Source organism: Triturus cristatus, chromosome 9 (genome assembly GCF_964204655.1).
Source record: "Triturus cristatus chromosome 9, aTriCri1.1, whole genome shotgun sequence".
Taxonomy (NCBI): Eukaryota; Metazoa; Chordata; class Amphibia; order Caudata; family Salamandridae; genus Triturus; species Triturus cristatus.
In genome coordinates, this window is record NC_140592.1 from 634,207,089 (window position 1) to 634,227,596 (window position 20,508).

At 41.9% G+C, this 20,508-nt stretch overlaps 1 protein-coding gene across 1 annotated transcript in view; it reads right to left on the reverse strand.

Moving 5' to 3' along the window:
* LOC146798410 (uncharacterized) overlaps positions 1 to 20,508 on the reverse strand; it is a 492,519-nt gene that overhangs the window by 119,531 nt on the left and 352,480 nt on the right. Inside the window, exons 5-7 of the mRNA XM_085625670.1 lie at positions 14,737 to 14,797; positions 3,644 to 3,774; positions 2,404 to 2,523 (exon numbers count right to left, since the gene is read on the reverse strand). Coding sequence (XP_085481796.1) covers positions 2,404 to 2,523; positions 3,644 to 3,774; positions 14,737 to 14,797 — 312 coding nt within the window. The remainder of the gene's footprint in view (positions 1 to 2,403; positions 2,524 to 3,643; positions 3,775 to 14,736; positions 14,798 to 20,508) is intronic.

A 20,508-nucleotide genomic window follows, 5' to 3' on the forward strand; every position in this document is an offset into this window, starting at 1 on the left:
CACTTTCAATGCAAAATGAATGTGGGGTACATTAAGTAGAATGTGGTTTTTCTTCTCCTGAATACGTCCTTCCCATATGGTAAATTTGCACAGCCTGATTTCACGGCTTACAAACACTGAAATGATCCATCCGAGTAAGTCTGAGGGTGAATCTTTTCAACACTTCCTTCATGTCAGTGTTTCTGCCAGCAGTTGCCTGAGGTAGATATCAAGAGAGCAAAATTGGGTCTTGACTCAGTACAAATGCATGGATACCAACATTTCCATGGCACACCTTCTAAACTAAACCAATGCCGTTTGGCTTAGAATGGATTTGGGATGGCTTGGAAGGCCAGGCATGTAGCAATTCAGGAAACAGATGAATATTCATAGGATTTCTTAAGGAAGTTTCTCTTTCTCAATAAAGATCTTCAATCTAAGGCTGTGAATGCATTACCCATGCCCTAAACTATTTAAGACCCCACCCATATTATCTTCTTTGCCAACTCCAGCCAGTGGTTTGCTATGGTTCTCTTATTGCTTGGTCTTTGGAAATGCAACCCTATTGCGCGTCATCTTTACTCATCACACTGGTTTCCAGCGGAAAATGTTAAATTTACAGTTCCCTGCATAGCGCACAAAGTTATGCATGGTGTAGAGCAGAAAAGTAAAAGCTTGTCTGCTGCTCTGCACGTCTGTATCCACTTGCGGATTTCCAGAAGATAGTGTAACAGGTTTATAGTATTCTCCATTGTGTGTGTGGAACCCTCTCCTGACCAACATTCTGTGTTAAGGATGCACCCATTTGTTTGACCTCCAACTCTATTGAATTGTTCTGCCAAGTTAGCTCCTAAAGACATTTTTTTGTACCCAGGTAACTTTTGGATTAACGTCCGGTTGAAATATATAACTTACATACATACAAGATGGACTTCTTTTCAGAAAAAAATAATATTTAAATTGGTTCTGCATGAAGGTGGCTCCCGGGAGAATATGTTTTCCAAAAGTAGCCAGTAAAAAGCTTGAGGCTAATAAGGAACCGTGGATCAATGGACCCTAATGCACCGCGTAGTGCAAACTGTACGATGATGGGGCTTGGCTGGGCGTCTTTGTCGTCGATGATCATAGCACAATTTCACACAACACGATATTAATGGAGATTTCTTGTGTTTTGCACGCGGGGTAACATGGGTATATATATGTTTTTTGGTACTAAAGCCTTCTCTCTTTCATGCTTCTTCTGGAGCAAAACTTTTTGAAAAAAATATATTTTGTGTTGCTCACTAATAATGGTTTAATGTCTACTGAATTTCCAACCCAGTCTATATATCTGTTGATTGTCATATTTATTTTCTTAATTCTTCCATTTTGACCTGTTGGCAATGCCTGTAACAGGTAGTGACCTCAGCTGAGACACAGGAAGTGCATTCTTTAGCTCCATTGCAACATCAGAAGTGCAAGGAAAGACTGCAGTTTCTTGTTTGTTTCAAGTAAAGGAAAATGAGACTGTGTTCCAATGAGGTAGTTTCTCTCAATGAGTCTTGAATTTGAAAGCTTCAAAAGCCTAAAGACATTTTAATGCATTGGAGGGCACATATTGCATGTATGTAAAGCCCGCCTAATTTGTCCTCCTTTCTGGAACAAAATCTAACATATGAAATTAGTCTTCTCCACGGCACTAAGGCCTTCATTACAACTCACCGTTTAATTCTAATGGCGCCAGTGCTGTTCCATCAGAGGTACGAAATCTGTGGCAACTCTAATGAACTGTTTTGTTTCATCCAGAAATTCCCCCTGCTAAATGCAGGTAATGTCTCCGAGTGAAATACCAGAGAAAATGAAGAAATACTAGGGTAATCTAGACTGGAATTACCAATTTCCCTAGTAATTCCTTATTTTCTTAGAAGACCCTCATTATCAAACTCACAATCCCCTGGCAATTTCACCCCCAAACCTCTCCAAGATAGCAGCATGTAGCTTTGGTTTTGGAAACTTTGGTCGGGAGGGGTTTTGATGGGGAATTTAATGAGGCACTCATAAGGAGTCCCTAAGGATTCTGAAGGAAATCTAAGGAAAAAGTCATTGTTACCGGGCTGAGGCAGACCTGAACAATCTTTGACTGTTAGAAAAATTAATTACTGAAGTGCCGAAACATCTCTGCTGCTTTCAGAGATCCTCTGGAGATGCGACAATACATGGAACTAAGAAAGCACAGAGGGGCATTGAAATCTGGGTATAAAGCCTTTTATTTGCATTAGCTCAACCTGCTGAAGTTCAAAATCGAAGGAAGGATCCCATGCAGGACATTTGTGAAAGTCGTTTTTCCTCTCCAAGGTCTCCTCAGGGACATGCTGCATTTAGACATCCACGCTCCTGCCCCTCCAAACCCTCACCCCAAATGCTTTGCCCCAGACCTTTACTCACGTTTCTCACAGTTACGCCCCTGAAAGCCCTGCGGGCACATGCACTGGTATTCATTAGGTTCTGTATTTATGCAAGTTCCTCCATTTTTACAGGGTTGTCGGGAGCCACATACATTCAAATCTGCAAGGGAAAATAGTATGTAAATAAAGGGTCCACCAAGCTGTTACCCTATTCTATTGCTACATCAAGTTGTTACTCAAGCCGTCACTTCCATCTACACTCCCTGCCCTGCCACACTCTCAGCCACAAAGTATTTTTTATTTCTTCATTCATCTAAACCAATCCTAACCCTAGTCCTTAGTCCAAAGCTATTCCTAATGCTGACCTTACGAAGAGTAACCCTAACCTTACTCAATCCTTGTTCATAACCCTGAACCCAATCCGAACCCAGAACCTAACCATTACTATCATGTAATCACAACTCTGACCGTAATTCTCCCTCTAATCATTAACCTCGCCCCCAGCGCCACCACTAACCCAGACTCAATTCTCAAGCTTTATCCTAACCATTGTCCCACACAACCCGATGCTGATCCAAGCCCTAACCTTTACCTTAATCCTCGTTTACCCTAATCCCTACACTAAACTTGCTCCTTAGGCTAAATCTTGACCCTAATCCTTTAAGATATCTTTGAACCCAAATCCTGGCCCCCACAATAATGCTGACCTTATCCTTTACCTTAATCTGACACTTCAGCTAATTTTATCATTGACCTAGCCCTTTCATTTATTTCTAAACCTAACCCCAGCTTTACATTTGGGCCTATCATTTATATTGCTTTCCTGATTTTGATTAAATGAATCTATATGATTTTATTTTCCAATTAAATATTTTTTCAATTCAATGTTTTCAATTAAAGGGTTTTCTATGAAATGTACTGGTGCGAAAGGATAGGATGCATTGGGAATGGTAGTGTATGGGGAGCTGTAGTGAATTTTGCAGCAATGATGTGTATGTGCAAGCTTTAGGTAATACGTTGGCATCACGGGCTGTCGATGAGTTGTAGAGGGGACAGTGGCAGAGAACTGAATTTGGGGGAGTTGTAGGAAAGGGCTTAGGTGTGCTGGTTACTGACAGACTGTGGAGAAAGGTGAAGTAGCTCTGGCTGTGAGTAGTCTGTTGAGTAGGTGTTGCAATGTGATGCAGAAATGGGGGTAATTGAGGTTATGGTTGTGGAGAGCTGTAGGGAGTGAACTGTGATTTTTACAGAGGGAAAGAGGGAAACATTGAACACCTGACCTTTGTCGCAGAGGAGGCCACCCCAGTTGGTCTCACAGATGCACTTCCAGGGTTCAGAGCACGTGCCGTGGACGCAGCCGGGGAACGGGATGCAGTCATCACAGTTTTGTCCTCTCCAGCCATGACGACACCTAAACATTTTAAAAATGTTAATGCCAACTCATCGATTGCTCAGACTGATAATGATCTTTTAAATCCTATCACTGTCGCAGACAATTTAATGTTACAAGAAGGTGGACAGATAATATGCAGAGGGAATTTTCAGTGATCTTGACACCAAATGAAGGGGCAGAAGAAAAGTGTCCCCTCTTACTCCAGGTTCCTCAGCCTTTCTTCGGCCACATATGCATCCCCAACCAAAACAGATAAAAAGATCTAAATCAAAGGAAAACCATTAAATAAGACTGCCGTAATTCCAAGTGTGTTGTCAAAATAAAAATCAGCATCTCAGTTTGACCCTTTCTCAAAGCTGAAGTGCAGCTCGAAAGATAAGACAAAGCCCCATATGAAGGGTTTTCTCACGGATTCCTTCCTTCCTTCTGAAACCTGTCATCCTTTGGGTATTTTTTTTAAGTGAATTCTGGGACTAGAGCCTCATGCCTTCTGAGAATCGAGATCACGTTCTTTGTGTGAACCACTCTGAGCCTTTGCGATTCTGAGGACCTGTGGAGAAGTGTGGCTCACTGGTTAGAGGAGGCAGACCTGGAAGCAGAGGTCAGCCCGGGACCAGGGTTCAATTCCCGGCTCGGCTGGGTCTTGAGTCCATAAATGTCCATGGACTCGATAATTCTCGCTCCAGTGCATACTCGACTCATGGGTTCACACTCTGAGACTCTGGGCAATAGCTTGCTTAATCTCCACATGGGCCCCTCGCAGCGGGATGCCTGGCTTTCACCTTGCGGATGACCTGCCGGGTTATCTCACAGGGGAATACCAGGACGGGTTCCCTAAGCAAGCGCTTAGAGACCGCTTGGTGATTTGCGCTATATAAATTCCTGCACATTTACATTTACATTTAAGAGTCTGGCAGAGCTCCAATCCCCCATACCAAGAGTACAATTACCTACAAATGCATTTGTAATGAAGCAGATGAAACAACGACCACATTTTTGATGGAGTACCCTGTCTGTCAAACTCTAAGACCCAAAGTGATCATATCACCATCACACAGCAAGGAGCTTGGACATAGATCCGGCAGGTCCACTCAGCCCTTGATCCTTCCGAGGTCAATAAAATGAGCACCATTGAGTTGGGTAACAATAAACATCTGTTATTCAGCGCCAAGGTACCCTTCGTTGTGAATGTAGCTTTACAAATAACATGTTATGTTTATGTTATGTTATTACGACCGTACAACTAAAACCTCTAACTACGAGAACTTACCTTGGATGCCCCATGCACAGGTCGCAATCTGGAGCTGGATCTTCTCCTTAGTGCCCGTGCAAAGGTTGGGGCCTGGAAATGCCATGTGATTGTCTCTTTTTAAGAAGAGACCTATTAAGGACAGTAACCCTGCCACCATTTATCTATTGCAATGGCGCCTGTTGATCCTAGCTCTGAGGGACAGAGACAGAGTCTTGGCCTACTTTTTGGACTGCTTCTGCCACAACATTTGAGCTCTAATGGCCTCTCCTCTTGTCTAGACCCAGATGGTGCTAAGGTGATACAATATTAGGTCTGTAAGAGGATGCCACCAAAGCTGCTCTTCTCTCTCATGCACAGCAAGTTTCTCAAGCACTTCTAATGTGACCTCTCCTTTCACAATCAAGCTTATTTCCAACAATTACAACTAAAAGAATATCTTCCCTGCTACTCAACAACTGCCTCTGAAGCAAACCTTTTGCCGTCACTCAACAAAACAGGCTTCCAGGGTTTACTATCAACAAAAGCAGCCTGAGAATAACATATTTGTCAAACTCCACCATGAGAGTCTCGTCTCTTTCATGCCTGTTCTCTCTTGACCTCATCAATTACTCTTGCACTCTCTCACCCACGGCACATGTCTGTACCACAATACCAGTGACACCTCCTTCCACCAGACATTTACTTTTCAAACTCCACCCTGAGCAGATTCTACCTCCCAGGCAAGTCCAAATTCCCAATTCCTTAACTGTGTATTTTCGCTCTCATAAAGTCTTACCATCTCAAAGACACCTATATTTTCTTTCATAACAATGAAATGGAAAGACACGTTTCTGACCACTGTGAGCATCACCAGGCCCTAAATATGGAAGAATTGACCTTAGGAATGATAACAACACATAATAGATCATTCTAAGAGACACTTCACTCTCTTCCAAGGAACCTCTCTCACCCTCCACAAGAGCAGCTCTCTGCATAAGCAGTCCCCCCGTTGATTACCATTGACTTTGTGGTTTGTAACTTACATTTTCTGGCTTTCTATTTGCTGGCTTCATTTGTTTTAGGCTGTCCAGCTCCGTTACCCAAATCTTGTTTACTGTATTGTCCTACAAACTCGCTCTCTGTAAACAAGCCTTTAAATCTTGTTATTATCTTGTCATATTTGCTGTGCATTCAAAAACAGAGGTCAAATGTCTGTCTGTGTCTTCTAGGGAGCTTGGTGTTTTTTTTCTTTCTCTGACCTCTAAGTGAGAGGATTTTTGTGACAATCATACTGGCTTTGGAGAGTGCTTGAGGAAGGCTGTATTATGTTTTTTTTCTAGCACACAACAAAATGTCAATGTCTGTGAATGAACTGTGCTGATGATCAAATTAATACACTAGGTGATGACATTTGCACACAATGTTTGTGTGCTGTATACTTTTTATCAGTAAAACTGTATGCAAGTGCAAATGTAATGGCAATTTCAATATAAGGTGTGTTGTTTGTAAAGGCAGTATGCTACCATACAATGCATACTCCACGTTACCCCACTCCACTGTACTCTGCACCACTCCACGCCACTGCACTCTACTCTTCACCACTCCACACTACGCCACTCCACTCTACACTGCACTCTTCTCTGCACTACTCCATGCCTCTTTACACCACACCACTCTACTCTACGCCAATGTACTCTTCCCACACCACACTACTCTACTCTGCACTACTGCACTCTTCGCCACTGTACTCTACACCACTTAGTGCCACTCCCCTCTATGTCACCACATCTGCAAAACTACACTCCATGCCACTGCACTCTATGCCAATACACTCTACTCTATACCACCCAACTGTATGACAGTGCACTCATGCCAACCCTCTCTAGGCCACTCTAGTCTACTCTGCACTACTACACTCTACTCTGAAACAGTCTACTCTATGCCACTCCACTCAGCTCCACTCCACTCTACTTTGCACCACTCTACGTCACTGCACTCTATGCCAATGCACTCTACACCATTTTGCTAAAACCAATGCACTCTTTGTCAATCTACTCTGCAGCACTGCACTGTACACCAGTGCACGTTGCGTCATTGTACTCTACGCCACTGTACTCTGCACCGTAGGCCACTGTACTCTGCATCACTGCAATTTATGTCACTCTACTCTGTGCCACTGCACTCTACACCAATGCACTCCACGCCATTCTACTATATACCACTGCACTCTACAACAGTATACTCTGCAACACTGCACTCCTTGCCACTCTACTTTCCATTACTCTACTTCATGCCACTCTACTTTATGCCACTCTATGCTACTGAACTCTATGCCACTGAACTCTACGCCAATTAACTCTATGCCAATGTACTCTAACCTAATGAACTCTACACCACTGAAATAGGCATCAATTCACTCTATGACACTGCACTCTACCCCAATCCACTCTAAGCCACTCTAATCTACTCTGCACCACTGCACTCTACGGCATTCTACTCTATACCAATGCCCTCTACGCCACTTCACTCTACTCTGAAACAATCTACTCTATGCAAATGTAGTCTACGCTACACTATTCCATTCTACCTCACTGCACTCTGCACCACTTTACTCAAAACCAATACACTCTGTCACTGCACTCTATGCTAATTTACTCTGCATCACTGCACTGTACCCTACTATACCCTACTCTACACTACTGCACTCTACTCTGCACCATTGCACTCTACATCACTTTACTCTGCACCAGTGTATGGTATAACACTCTACACTAATGCTCTCTACATCATCCTACTTTATACCACTGCACTCTACAACAGTCTACTCTGCAGCACTGAACTCTGTGCCACTTTATTCTGCGCCACTCTACTCTGCACCCTTCTATACCACTGCACTCTACAATGTACTAGTCGCCAATCTAATCTACTGTGCATCACTACCACTGCAATCGGCTCCACTGCACTCAGCTCCACTCTATTTTGCACCACTTTACGCCACTGCACTCCATGCCAATGCACTCTACATCATTTTGCTAAAAACCAATGCACTCAACGGCAATCTACTCTTCAGCACTGCACCCTACGCAATTTCACTCTACTCCTCTATACTCTGCTCTGCAGTACTGCACAGCCAGCATTGGGCCATCAGGTACTGACACCGTAGAGAGACTCAGTCCCTACACACTGATGTCCTGTCATACTAACACAGTTCTACATAACCAGCAGAATCTATGCAACACTACTCTATGCAGTGCACTCTACCCGACTCTACTATGCACCACTACACTCTTTGCCACTGCACTCTACACCACTTAAGTCTAGGTCACTCCACTCTACGTCACGCCACTCTGCAACGCTGCACTCTACGCCATTACTTAATACAACTCCTCTTTACCCTGCACCACTCCACTCTACCCAACTACACTCTACTCGGAAACAATCTACCCTACGTCACTGCACTCTATACAACTACTCCATGCCACTGCACTCTACCCTGAACCACTATACTCTACCCTGCACCACTCCACTCCAGTGCACTTGACTGTGAAACAATCTACTCTACGCCACTCCACTCTATGCAATCGCATTCTATGTCACTTTACTACGCGCCACTCCACTATATACCACTGCACTCTATGCTGCGCCACTCAATGCAACTGCACTCTACGCTACACCACTCTATGCTAAGCCACTGTACTCTATGCCAATTCACTCCACCAGTCGTGGCTCCTCGTGGGAGTGCTGCGGGGTGGTGGGCGGGGCGGTGGAGGGGCAGGGTAGGGGGGCAGTAAACTACGGCATAAGGCCAAACGGAGTTCAGTTAATAAATAAATAAATAAATAAATAAAACAAATTTAAATGCGCGCACTGCATTGCATCGCTGCATTGCAGCGCGTGCAATGAAATTCGTTGTATTAATTTATTTATGAACTGAACTCCATTCGGCCTTATGCCGGAGTTTACTACCCCCCACCCTGCCCCGCCCCACCCCACCACCCCGCAGCACTCACATGAGGAGCCACGACTGCACTCCACACTACTTTACTCAAAACCTGTGCAGCCTACTCTACTATACATATGCCAACTACTTTGCACCACTGCACTTTATGTCGCTATACTCTACAACATTCTACTCAATGTCAGTGCACTCCACGCCACTCTATTCTGCTCTGCCATCATTGCACTCTATGTCACTACTCTCTGCACCATTCTATGCCACTGCACTCTATGCCACTTCACTCCATGGCACTGCACTCTGCATGACTACACTCTGCACGACTACACTCTGCACCACTCTACACCACTCTACTGCACTCTATGCAACTGCACTCTACATCACTCTACAGCACTCTACGCCACTGCACTCTATGCTATTGCACCACTTTACTCTATCCCAATGCACTCTTCACCATTCTACCCAGCATCACTCCACTCTATTTCACTGCACTTTACCCTGCGCCACTCCACTCTACCTGCACCACTTCACTCTATGCCACTTCACTCTACTCTACGTAACTCTACTCTGCAAAACTGCTCTGTCCGCCATTGAACTGTTCTCCCACTCTACAGCGCTTGACTCGACGCCACTGTACTGTATCCCATCCACTCTAATCTACTCTGCACCACTGCACTTTATGACACTTTACTCTATACCACTGCACTGTACACCACACTTCACTCTACTCTGAAGCAATCTACTCTATGCCACTCCACATTATGCCTCTCTATTCTACACCACTGCACTCTACGCCAATGCTCTTTACACCACTTTACTCAAAATCAATACACTCTACGCCACTGCACTCCATGCCAATCTACTCTGCACCAGTGCACCATATGCCACTATACTCTACGCCGCTCTACACCATTGCACTCTGTCACTTTACTCTGCACTACTCTATGCCACTGCACTCTACACCAAGGCACTCTATGCCACTCCACTCTACACCACTGAGTTCTTTGCCACTCTACTTTGCGCCACGTTACTCTATGCCACTGCACTCTACTCTGCACCACTCTACGCTACTGAACTCTATGCCAATGCACTCTACGCCACTCTAATCTACTATGCACCACTGCACTCTTTGACAATGCATTCGATGCCACTTCCCTCTACGCCTCTCTACTCTATTTTTCACTACTCTATGCTAGTGCACTCTCCTCCACTCTACTATGCACCACTGGACTCTACACCACTCCAGTCTAGGCTATTACACTTTGCACCACTCCTCTCTATGCCACTCCCCTCTGCAAGACTGCACTCTATGCCAATGCACTCGACGCCACTACTCTATACCACTCCACTCTACCCTGCACCACTCCACTCTACTATGAAACAATCTACTCTATGCCACTGCACTCTACGTCACCCTACTCCACTCTGCACCAATCCACTCTATGCCACTGCAATCCACAATGTGCCACTCTACTCCTCACCACTCTACTCTATGTCACTGCACTCTACCTTGCATCACTATACTTTACCCTGCACCACTGCACTCTAATCAGAACCAATCTACACTACACCACTGCCCTCTACTCTACACCACTACACTCTATGCTGCAGAACTCTACACCTCTGCAGTCTACGCTATGCCACTGTACTAAACCAATGCACTCCATGCCAATGCATTCTAAACCACTTTATTTAAAAACAATGTACCCTATGCCAATGCACCTACACAAACTACTTTGCGCCACTGCACTTTATGTCACTCTACTCCACAGCACCCTACTCTGTGCCACTGCACTCTACCCCACTGCATGCTACGTCACTCTACACCATTTCACTCTACATCACTGCACTCTATGCCACTCTATTCTACTCTGCATCACTTTACTCTACGTCACTTCTCTCTGCACCAATCTGCTCTGCACCAATCTACATCCCTCGACTCTATGATCTTGCACTCTGCGACCCTAATCTGGCACTCTACTCTACATGACTGAACTCTATGCCACTGCACTCTACTCTGCACCACTCAACTCTCCACCACTCAACTCTATACCACTGCAATCTACTCCACTGCACTACACTTTACATCTCTGCACTCTACCCTGCACTACTCCACACTACCCTGCGCCGCTCCACTCTATGTCACCTCACTCTACACCACTGTACTCTGCGCCATTCCACTCTGCACCTCTCCACTCTATGCCACTCCACTCTACACAACTGCAATCTACTCTGCACTGCTCTACTCTATGCCACTGCACTCTACGCCTATGCATTCCACACCACTTTACTAAAAAACACTGCACTCTACGCCAATCTACCCTGAATCACTGTACTTTACGCCACCTCACTCTAGGCCAATCTTTTACACTGTACTACCTCCACTGTATGACACTCCACTCCATTAAACTCCACTCTATGATGCTCTCCTCCATTAAACTCTGCTCCACTGACACTCTACCACACTCTATATAACTTCACTCTACAGCACTCTACTCCACTCTATGCCATTCCGCAACACTGATCCACTATACACTACTCTAAGCAACTTCATCTATGCTTCTCCATGCCACTTTACTCCACTCTATTCTATGACACACTACTCCACTCTACTCTCCGTCACTCCACTCTATGCCACTCTACTCTACAACACTCTACTCCACTCTATGCAACACCCTCTTTGCCACTCCACTTTGCTCTACACCACCCCACAACACTCTATGCCACTCCACTCTACGACACTCTACTCAACTCTGACACTGTACTCCATTCTACGCCACTCAACTCTACACCCTCCCACTCTGTGACACTTTACTCCCTCTACAGCCCTACGCGGTTTTCCATGACACTCCACTTCACACCTGTCCAAGCCACTCAACTCAACTGTCACGCCACTCCAACGTACACCACTCGATGCCACTTTATGACACTCCATGCCACTCTCCTTTACCTTACTAACATTTAGCCATGCTGAACAGTGACCACCCTGCTGTACTAAATTGTTAAAACATATTGGCATAGCCAATAGCTCTTGCATAGGGGAAACCTATTGGCTTTGCCAATGCTTGTTAAAAACTGACACTCTACTAGAAGCATGGGTAGTCCTTCCTCCACAATGTTTCTGTCTTTTCAACAGGATCAGATCTACCCTTTCACTGAAGGCTGATTTCTTGGTCATTACTAACACACAGAAATTAAGCCTTCAAGTTCTTTGAAATAAGCAGAGCTTAATCTGTAAAAAGAATAAGTGCAGGGCCAGAGGTTTCTTTGGTGCCCACTGCCAGTGCAGCTGAATATCAGGTTTGCCTAACACCAAAGTTGCTTAGTTTTTATTCCACCTTATTCCTCCTTCTTCCACCACTCTAAACTTCCTGCCTCTTTACTTCCTTCTCACATATTCTTTTTTATCCCCCTCTTTCCGCCTGTGTTACATTCTCCTGACTTTCTCTTCTTTCTCCCTTGTTAGCCTTTCTCTATCTTGCAGTGGATCAAAGTCTGATGATGAAAAATAAGTTCCAGGCCCCAAAACTGGGTATGGTGCAACCACGTGCAACCACTGGCACATACTAAGTACTGGAGAAAGGTCAAAGCGAACTTGCTTCCAAGACTGAACAACATAATTGGATACATATCACAACAGGCATTCAATTTTGAAAGCAAGAAGCTCTAAAAAGAATTGAGGCTGTCAGTTTGACTTACTGTTATGGTAAATCATAGCACCTTTTCTCTTCGGCCTTTTTATTTTAGCAAAACTAATTCTATTTGACCAAATAGTCTCTGCATCTGACAGTATCAAATAATGTCCTCATCTGACCATGACATGCAGCTTTTAGTTCAGGCATTCAGGCGAAATTTCAAGATTTGATGACAGGCTGCTGCCTCTGAAAGCTTGCGGTAGGTGCTAGGCCCACCTTAACAGTTCTTTAATTCTGACTGGGGATAGAGGCAGGAGAGTGCTGTGTTGTGTGTGGGGGAAGGGTTCAGGAGTTTGAGACTGAATAGGGATTCCAGGCCACATGTATCAAATTAGGAATAGCGATTACCTAATTGCGATTTCCTGCGAATCACAATTAGGTAATCGCTATTCCTAATGTATGAAACTCCAAGAGTTTCATTTAGCAATTCCTAGGGGGTCCCTAATTGATCTACCTCATTAATATTAATGAGGTAGGTCGCAATTTGCAACCCCCTATGAATTTCTAAATTTACGGAGATGGTAGTTTGCTGGGGTCATCAGACCACCACCATGTCTGTGACTGCTTTTAAATAAAGCAATCATTATTTTAAATGCAGCCCGTTTTCCTTATAGGAAAGCGGGTTGCGTTTAAAGGAAAATATGAAAATTTTTCTAAGAGCAGGCAGTGGTCTATGTTGGTGGTAAAATGCATACCGCTGCGATTCGGTATTTGGAAGGGAAGCCCTAAACACGACCCTTCCAAATACTGAATCGCAAACCCATTTTGGGATTCGGTAACAGGTTACCAAATCGCAAAATAGGGTTTGGCGGCCTGTTTGTGATTGCAAAACAGCTTCATACATGTGGCCCTCAATGTCTTGCAACGGTTATTATTGCACTGTGGTTTTCTCCAAATATTTTTCACTAGTATAACGTGGCATAAAATCTGTATTGAAACACCGCAATATTAAGAGTTCTGCAATTTGGGATGCGTGATTTCAAGTGGGTTTATTCTGTTATTCCCAATTCTCAGCTGCAAAACTTGGAATGGTGTGGGAATACCGCACCTTGGAAATACCAAGCCTCGCGGTATCAGTATTTCCCTAATGGTGTATTACCACACCAAGAACCGTGGGACTTGTAATAAACCTAAGGCTGTATCTTTGATTTTACAAAAGGAGCAAGCAGAAGAGGGCCATTGTGTATTACTTTATTGTTTGGTTAATAAAAATCATTACAATGATGGAGATACAACAATATATATATGTGTCGGTCAGTCACAAAAATATTTACACATGCAGGACAATAAAGAGGAACGTTTAGCTGAGTTTCTGTATCTTTGCTTTCATTATTTCCTCACACTCTTTTAAAACCAAGCCCGGATACAACCCTTTTGTCCATCGATAGCGTCAGATATAAATAGGGGGTAATGGGGAACATGAAATTTAACAATAAATGGTTGTTTAAAACCTGATCAGCACCCATTAAAAATTACATACTCTCTCTTTTTTCATGCTGCTTATGTGTGAACTGCAATAAAACCAGGAATCTTTGTGGTTAAGACACAGTTAAAACAGTGGTAATTCATTTTAGTTTTAACATGGGGCAAGCACTAGTCGTTACTAGAAGGCTATTGACAATTCCACTGATAGTCCAGTTCTATTTATAAGTTCATATAGCTCAGCAAAGGATGGTAGGAACTCTAAAATCACACAAAACATGAACAATAAAAAGGAGCGAGGGGCAAAGTACCAGATTAGGCCGCTGTCAAGAAAAGCAATACAGTAACAAGTTGACAGCACAGATTGCTAAATCTTTAAAATGAGATATGAAGGGCAGTGCACACCAATGAGAAAGGCATCAAATGAACAGAGCAATTACTGTTCCATGTGAGTACCAGTCTCGATTTTTCCAAATATTTTCACTAGAGGAGAAGGTTTAATTTCCTGCTTAATGTTCTTCATTTCCGAGTTGGACAAATCTGTCCATTACGGTTACATATCCTTTGAGACAGAAAGCACACTGGAAGATACATAAGCACATAAACTGAGGTAGAACCAACTCCAAAGAGCTCCCCACTAACCTCCGTCCTCCCTCAAGTACTCCATGTCCACTTACCTGCACTCACCAGGCATCTCACAGAAACCGTGTGTCTCATGGCAGCCCTGGCGACATGTGGCTGAGGGAAAAAAGCAGAAATCCTTCTTAAAAACAGCACTAAATCATGTTTTCTGTATGTGTGAGGCAGAGGAGAGGTCAAATGAACACTTAAAAGATTCAAGCAGACCTGCGTCTATGCGGTGTTGCTGCTGGTCCTAGTTGAAACTGGAATACAGACACTGCCATGCTGGACAATGGGGCCTATTTACAAACTACAATAGTCGAGCCAAGTCGGCGATGCAGCGGGTGCACGGTAAGTGGTTTAATTAATTTATTATTTAATATTACTTAACCCGTCTTCTGTCAACTTCTACCACCCCCGCCTTGCCCTACCACTCTTACCTGTGCGAGCCGCTACTGAGAACTACTAATGTACTACCAAATGCTGTTTGGAAACCTACATGCACAGGTTCACCTCTGCCTCTCCTCTCTTTTTCTGTGCAGAGATCTCCGCCCTGACTGTGGAGTCTCCACTCACACAACTATACATTTTAGCAGTAAATGTAGGGATGACAGTGGGAAGTGGCTTGAAAACGGGGAATACAAAGTACAAAATGGGAGGGGTTATGGGAGGAGTAAGGAGTGGTTTAGGGAGGGACATACACCCACCCACCAAAGAGTAAGGCCATTCCTATTCACAAACTGCACTTCTAAAGTTACTACAGCTACAAAAGACCCCAAACCACTGTAAACGTATTCCAATTCAGAACTGGAAAAAGGCCAGCACTCCACATTGCCGACCACTGATACTGGAACGTTTTCCCATAGAAAATACTGCAGGCAAGGAACTTAAAATACCAACCTGTAGAAAACAATGTTAATTAAATTAAATTATTTCAACCAGTTAAAAATATAGATAGATTGAATTCAATGTTAACAAAATAAAAATGAAAGCATTTGTCTATGTAACATTTTAATAACTTTACACATGTCAAAATTGAATGTAACAATTTTCCTAAAAATATATTTAGATTATTTTGTAATTAATTCTACACATCACTTCTACACATTTTTAATACATAGAAAAAATATATATCACATACATTTTTATTTTAGGTAGGAATTAATATAAACTTTAACAAATATTCTTTCAACATTTAATATATTCAAAATGTTATGTGTTAATTTTAAATCACATTATTAATACTGTACCTTTTTAATATTGTTCTACAACTAAAATAAATATTTAAAATTACTTGACTATAGTATTTCAAATTAAGATCTTTTTTCTATTTTTTTTTAAAGTTTTACACTTGTCCCTATACTTCACCAAACAGACATATTCACCCTGGTAGTGAAGACTTCTGCCTACATATATAAAGTTACTAGTAGTAACTTAAATTATTAACTTACTTTTTAAATAATTATTCAAATAAATGTAATATAGTAAATGAAAAAAAACATAATCCTTAAAGTTTTTAAAAAATCCCACCTAAAGTAAAATGTTTGTATTAACTTATCACGTATGAAAAATTGCATGCCATTATGGATAAAATTATTTGAAATGTATTTATATTTCAAAAAATGTTACAAATATTTTTAAATGAAGAAAGTTATTAAGCTATTTTATCATTAAATAACATTTATTTGTTGAATACGTATTATTTTTTTTACATTCAATTGCATTTATATATTTTTTTAAAAGTCAAAGTATTTTTTTAAATTGAATATTATTTCCTATGAGGTTCTATTTTAAGTCCCTACCTCCATTATTTTTTACGGGAGAGTGTTGCAGTATCAGTGGTTGGGTGTATGTGGTGCTGGAATTACTACTGCTCCTTTTTTATTGTATTAACTTGCGCGTGTAAAGTTGGCTCAATCCCAGGGGGAGGAGACATGTAAGTCTACAATTTTGAGTAATGCTTCATTTGTAAATGGTGAACAGCCAAAAGCAGTAAAGGTACTTAAAAGTGTAAAAGTAAACGTATAAGTGTAGATTTATACACGAGTACGGTTACCGTTATGAATAGGTTATGAATGAGTGCCCATAACTGACAGGATGTGATGCAACAAGCTGGGTGATCGACTCTATTCACGAGATGTGTATGAACATCCATGTGCTTTTTTCTGCTACACCTGCAACCTTTATCTCCAAATGACCATCTCATCAACATGCATGTGCACTTAATGAAAACAGCGAACAGAAGCACTCGGCCAGTTAAAGAGAGGAGGCAAACATTCATCAATGAGGATGAAGCTCACGCTGGAACTTTTTCTTAGGGAGTTGGAAGGGCACCAGCCACAGTAGTGGGTGAGTGGATGTTATGCAGAAGATCAACACTGCCAAGGAGGCTTTAGTGGATTTTGCACTTTAGCTGAGCACATAGTCTTAGGATCAGACAGGGGGTGTAGCGTGATAAACACCATATGCACTTCTGTAGAATGACAAGTTAACAAGGATAAGAGGACTCGAGCATATATAGTGAATGGAAGGCACAAATGTAGTGTGAGTTCCCAGTGAACAACAGTGGGTGCGATGTGCCAGACTGACAGAGTGCTCGGAACTTTAGCAAACTAGCAATGGAAAATGCATAACCAGCAGGAGAAAGCAGGTGAAAGGAAGAAATGGAAGTTGGCAGCTTGGCATGGGTCACAATTAAGGCAGTTCTGCACACACACTGGTGAAAGACGAGATATCGGAATCACAATAAGAATATGGCTGGGCTGGGAGTAAATGTGTGATGCTATACAACAGCATAATATTAAAGGAAGGCCACATAAGAAAGAGGCTGCATGGACAGTTGTCATAGGCCGTGTGTCTCCTGGCTAGTGATATTGAGATACCAAGTAGAAGACAGAGTGTTAGTTAGTGCATGGCTTTTCAGTGTGTATGTTCTGGTTAGTACATGTGGAACTTTTGGTAATTACAGTGTTCAGACTATTAAGGATTGTAAGAAATTGAGTTACTAGTTGAGGGGAGTGGAAGCCTCACCCAAATAATAAACAGAATCCTTGTCAGGGTGAACCACAAAAAGTCACTTAGTAAACCTGTGCTTAACTCTCTTGTAACTTGGCACAAAAGCAGTCAGACTTAACTTAGAGGAAATGTGTATAGTATTTATGCACCACACAAACAATAATAAGGTGAAAACACAACACAAGAAAAATCCCAAACCAATTTAAATCAAAGTAGTACACATTAATAAAGTGTATCGTACCAGAACGAGAAAAATCCAATCAGTAGAACCAGAGATATTTGTTTTCAAAACTTTAGGTAAAAAGCATACAGCCAAAAAGCAGAAAGCGCCACATGCGGTTATCTCGTCATGTTATACTGGGGTAACGTCACAAGATCAGGCCAACCATGATGGATCACAGGTCGAATAGAGGGACAGTGTTGTGTTCTTACTTAAGTTTATCTTAGCAACACATGTATTTCATGGTATGTATTCCATGATAGAATACTGTATATGTAATGAAAGAATGTAGAGTGTTCATTAAGAAGAAGACTGGCTTACTGGCTGGATGTGCATTACAGGCTCTTGACAATAAACAAGTACTTTCACATATATTCCTTGTGTTGTACTTAACAAATTGGTGACGATTTGTCTTGAGCTGAACCCACGAAGAAGCACTGCAACCTTACGGGCTACTTATTAAAATTAATTGCAGCAAACGAAGATTCCGCACGTCGTTCCAGCCTTTCTACAAATTCTTACTTCAAGTCAAGTTACCTTTACTAATTGGATTGATCGGAGCACCTTCTTCTCTTACTGAAAAGAATTAGATTCACTATCACGGGAGAATCTATGGATCATCTTTATTTGCATACTGAAGAATATATTTAAAAAACGGAGAGTTTGGATTGTGTTCTATTATTAAGAAGAGAACGAACTCAATGAGAATGTAATCCTGATTTACAAGGATTAATCTCTACTCTAACGATAAGGTTGTGTACCTTCAACTTTCATCGTCCGTTTAACTGCCATCAAGGTGGACGTCATAAGGGAGCCTGGAACCATCTCGTCAATCTCCGAACCCCGGTGAGCGCTCCGATGTCGGAACCTTCGTCTGTGATCCACTATCGCTCAATGAGTGTTTCTACGTATTACGCACTGCACGTCTTCTTCAAAGGTTACTACGTAACCTTTCGTGCGTGCCTCAATTTTTTTTTCTTCTCTCATTCACTTTGCTTTATAATCACGGAGGCAAGCGGACAACATAGTCTTGGATTCGAATCTAAATTGAACATACGCGAACATATGTAAGTTTTCTTCAGTCATTTTCATGGCCAGTTCTATGAATTAAAGTAATTTCTGTATCATTTTTCATACGGATTGATTCAAATATCTTACTTGAGGCATACGCACTTTACCTTAAGGATTGCCATTCTCTCACCAACAATCAGTACTGCTACAAAGGGATAGTACTGCCAACTGCTTATTTACATATTCGTCGAAACCGTCTATTGAAGTTACAGTATCATTATTGTTATTCATTTTTTTCCTCTTCTTTCACTCTTTTCTTCTCTGTATTATTAATATGGCAATCCAATTCAAAACCCACGTGCATTTTGGGTCTCTGGTGCAGAATCTCCACTCAAGTGGAGCGAGTGCAAAGACTATTTTTTAAACTACATTGCAGCTATTGTCAAATCTGAAAAAATGAGTGCTGCGCAAAAGAAGCAAATTTTATTACATACTTTAGGTACATATGGGTTAAAAACGTACAATCAAATTTAAAAAAAACAGTTGTAGGAGATGCTATCATTTTTCTTGCAGCTTTACAAGATCTCAATAGCTATTTTGCCCCAAAAGTATGTATTGGCATTATACATTACAAATTCTTTCAACGTAAACAACTTGAAGGTGAAACTGTTGATCAATATGTAGCCAAACTGAAAAAACTTGCTCTTGATTGTAAATTTGGGAATCTGCTTGAGGATTTTATAAGGGACCAAGTGGTCATGCACTCTAATAACCAAGTTGTTCAAGATTGTTTATGGGTAAATGGTGATTCTCCTTTTGTTGATATTATAAATATTGCACGTAAAGGAGAAATGCCTGGCAGGGGTGCCAAAGAGTTAAAGGACAAAAGCAAAACATTGAATGTGTAGCTAAAGTTTATAACAAGTTGTTTCAAAAACCATCATATAGACCATCATCTCAGCCCAGAACCTCAAGTGTGAATAAATTTAAGTATTACCGGTGTGACAGTAAAGAGCATTTGGCTCATAGCAAATCGTGTCCTGCCCTTAAACAAAAATGTACTAACTGTGGTATTATGGGCCATTATGCAAAGGTGTCCAAAAGGAAGAAATTTGGCGTTAAATGTATACTTGAATAAAATATCACAGAGGATGATTACAATAGAGATTTTGATGATTGTTATGTTGACATGAATTTGGCTGAGAAATTAATTCTCAACATTGATGGTGATGCTATTATGAACAAACCACAATGTTTACTAAGCATTGGTGGTGTAGAGATAAAAAATCTTTGCTGACTCCGGTTCACCATATACAATTATCAATCAAAATCTATGAAACTGTAAATTTGTAGATAAAGTGGGAGATGCCTTACTTGAGTCAGATATACATTCTCAAGGATATTCTGGTGAAACGAATGAAATGTTGGGATACAGATGGTTTGCCTTTAGATTCAAAGGTAGCAGCACTTGTGCCAAATTGTACATTGCTAAAAAAAGGTCCACCAGTTTTAGGTTGGTTAGACCAAGGGAAACTTCACATTGTTCTGGATCCCAACAGTGAAAAACAGGTTAAAGTGATTG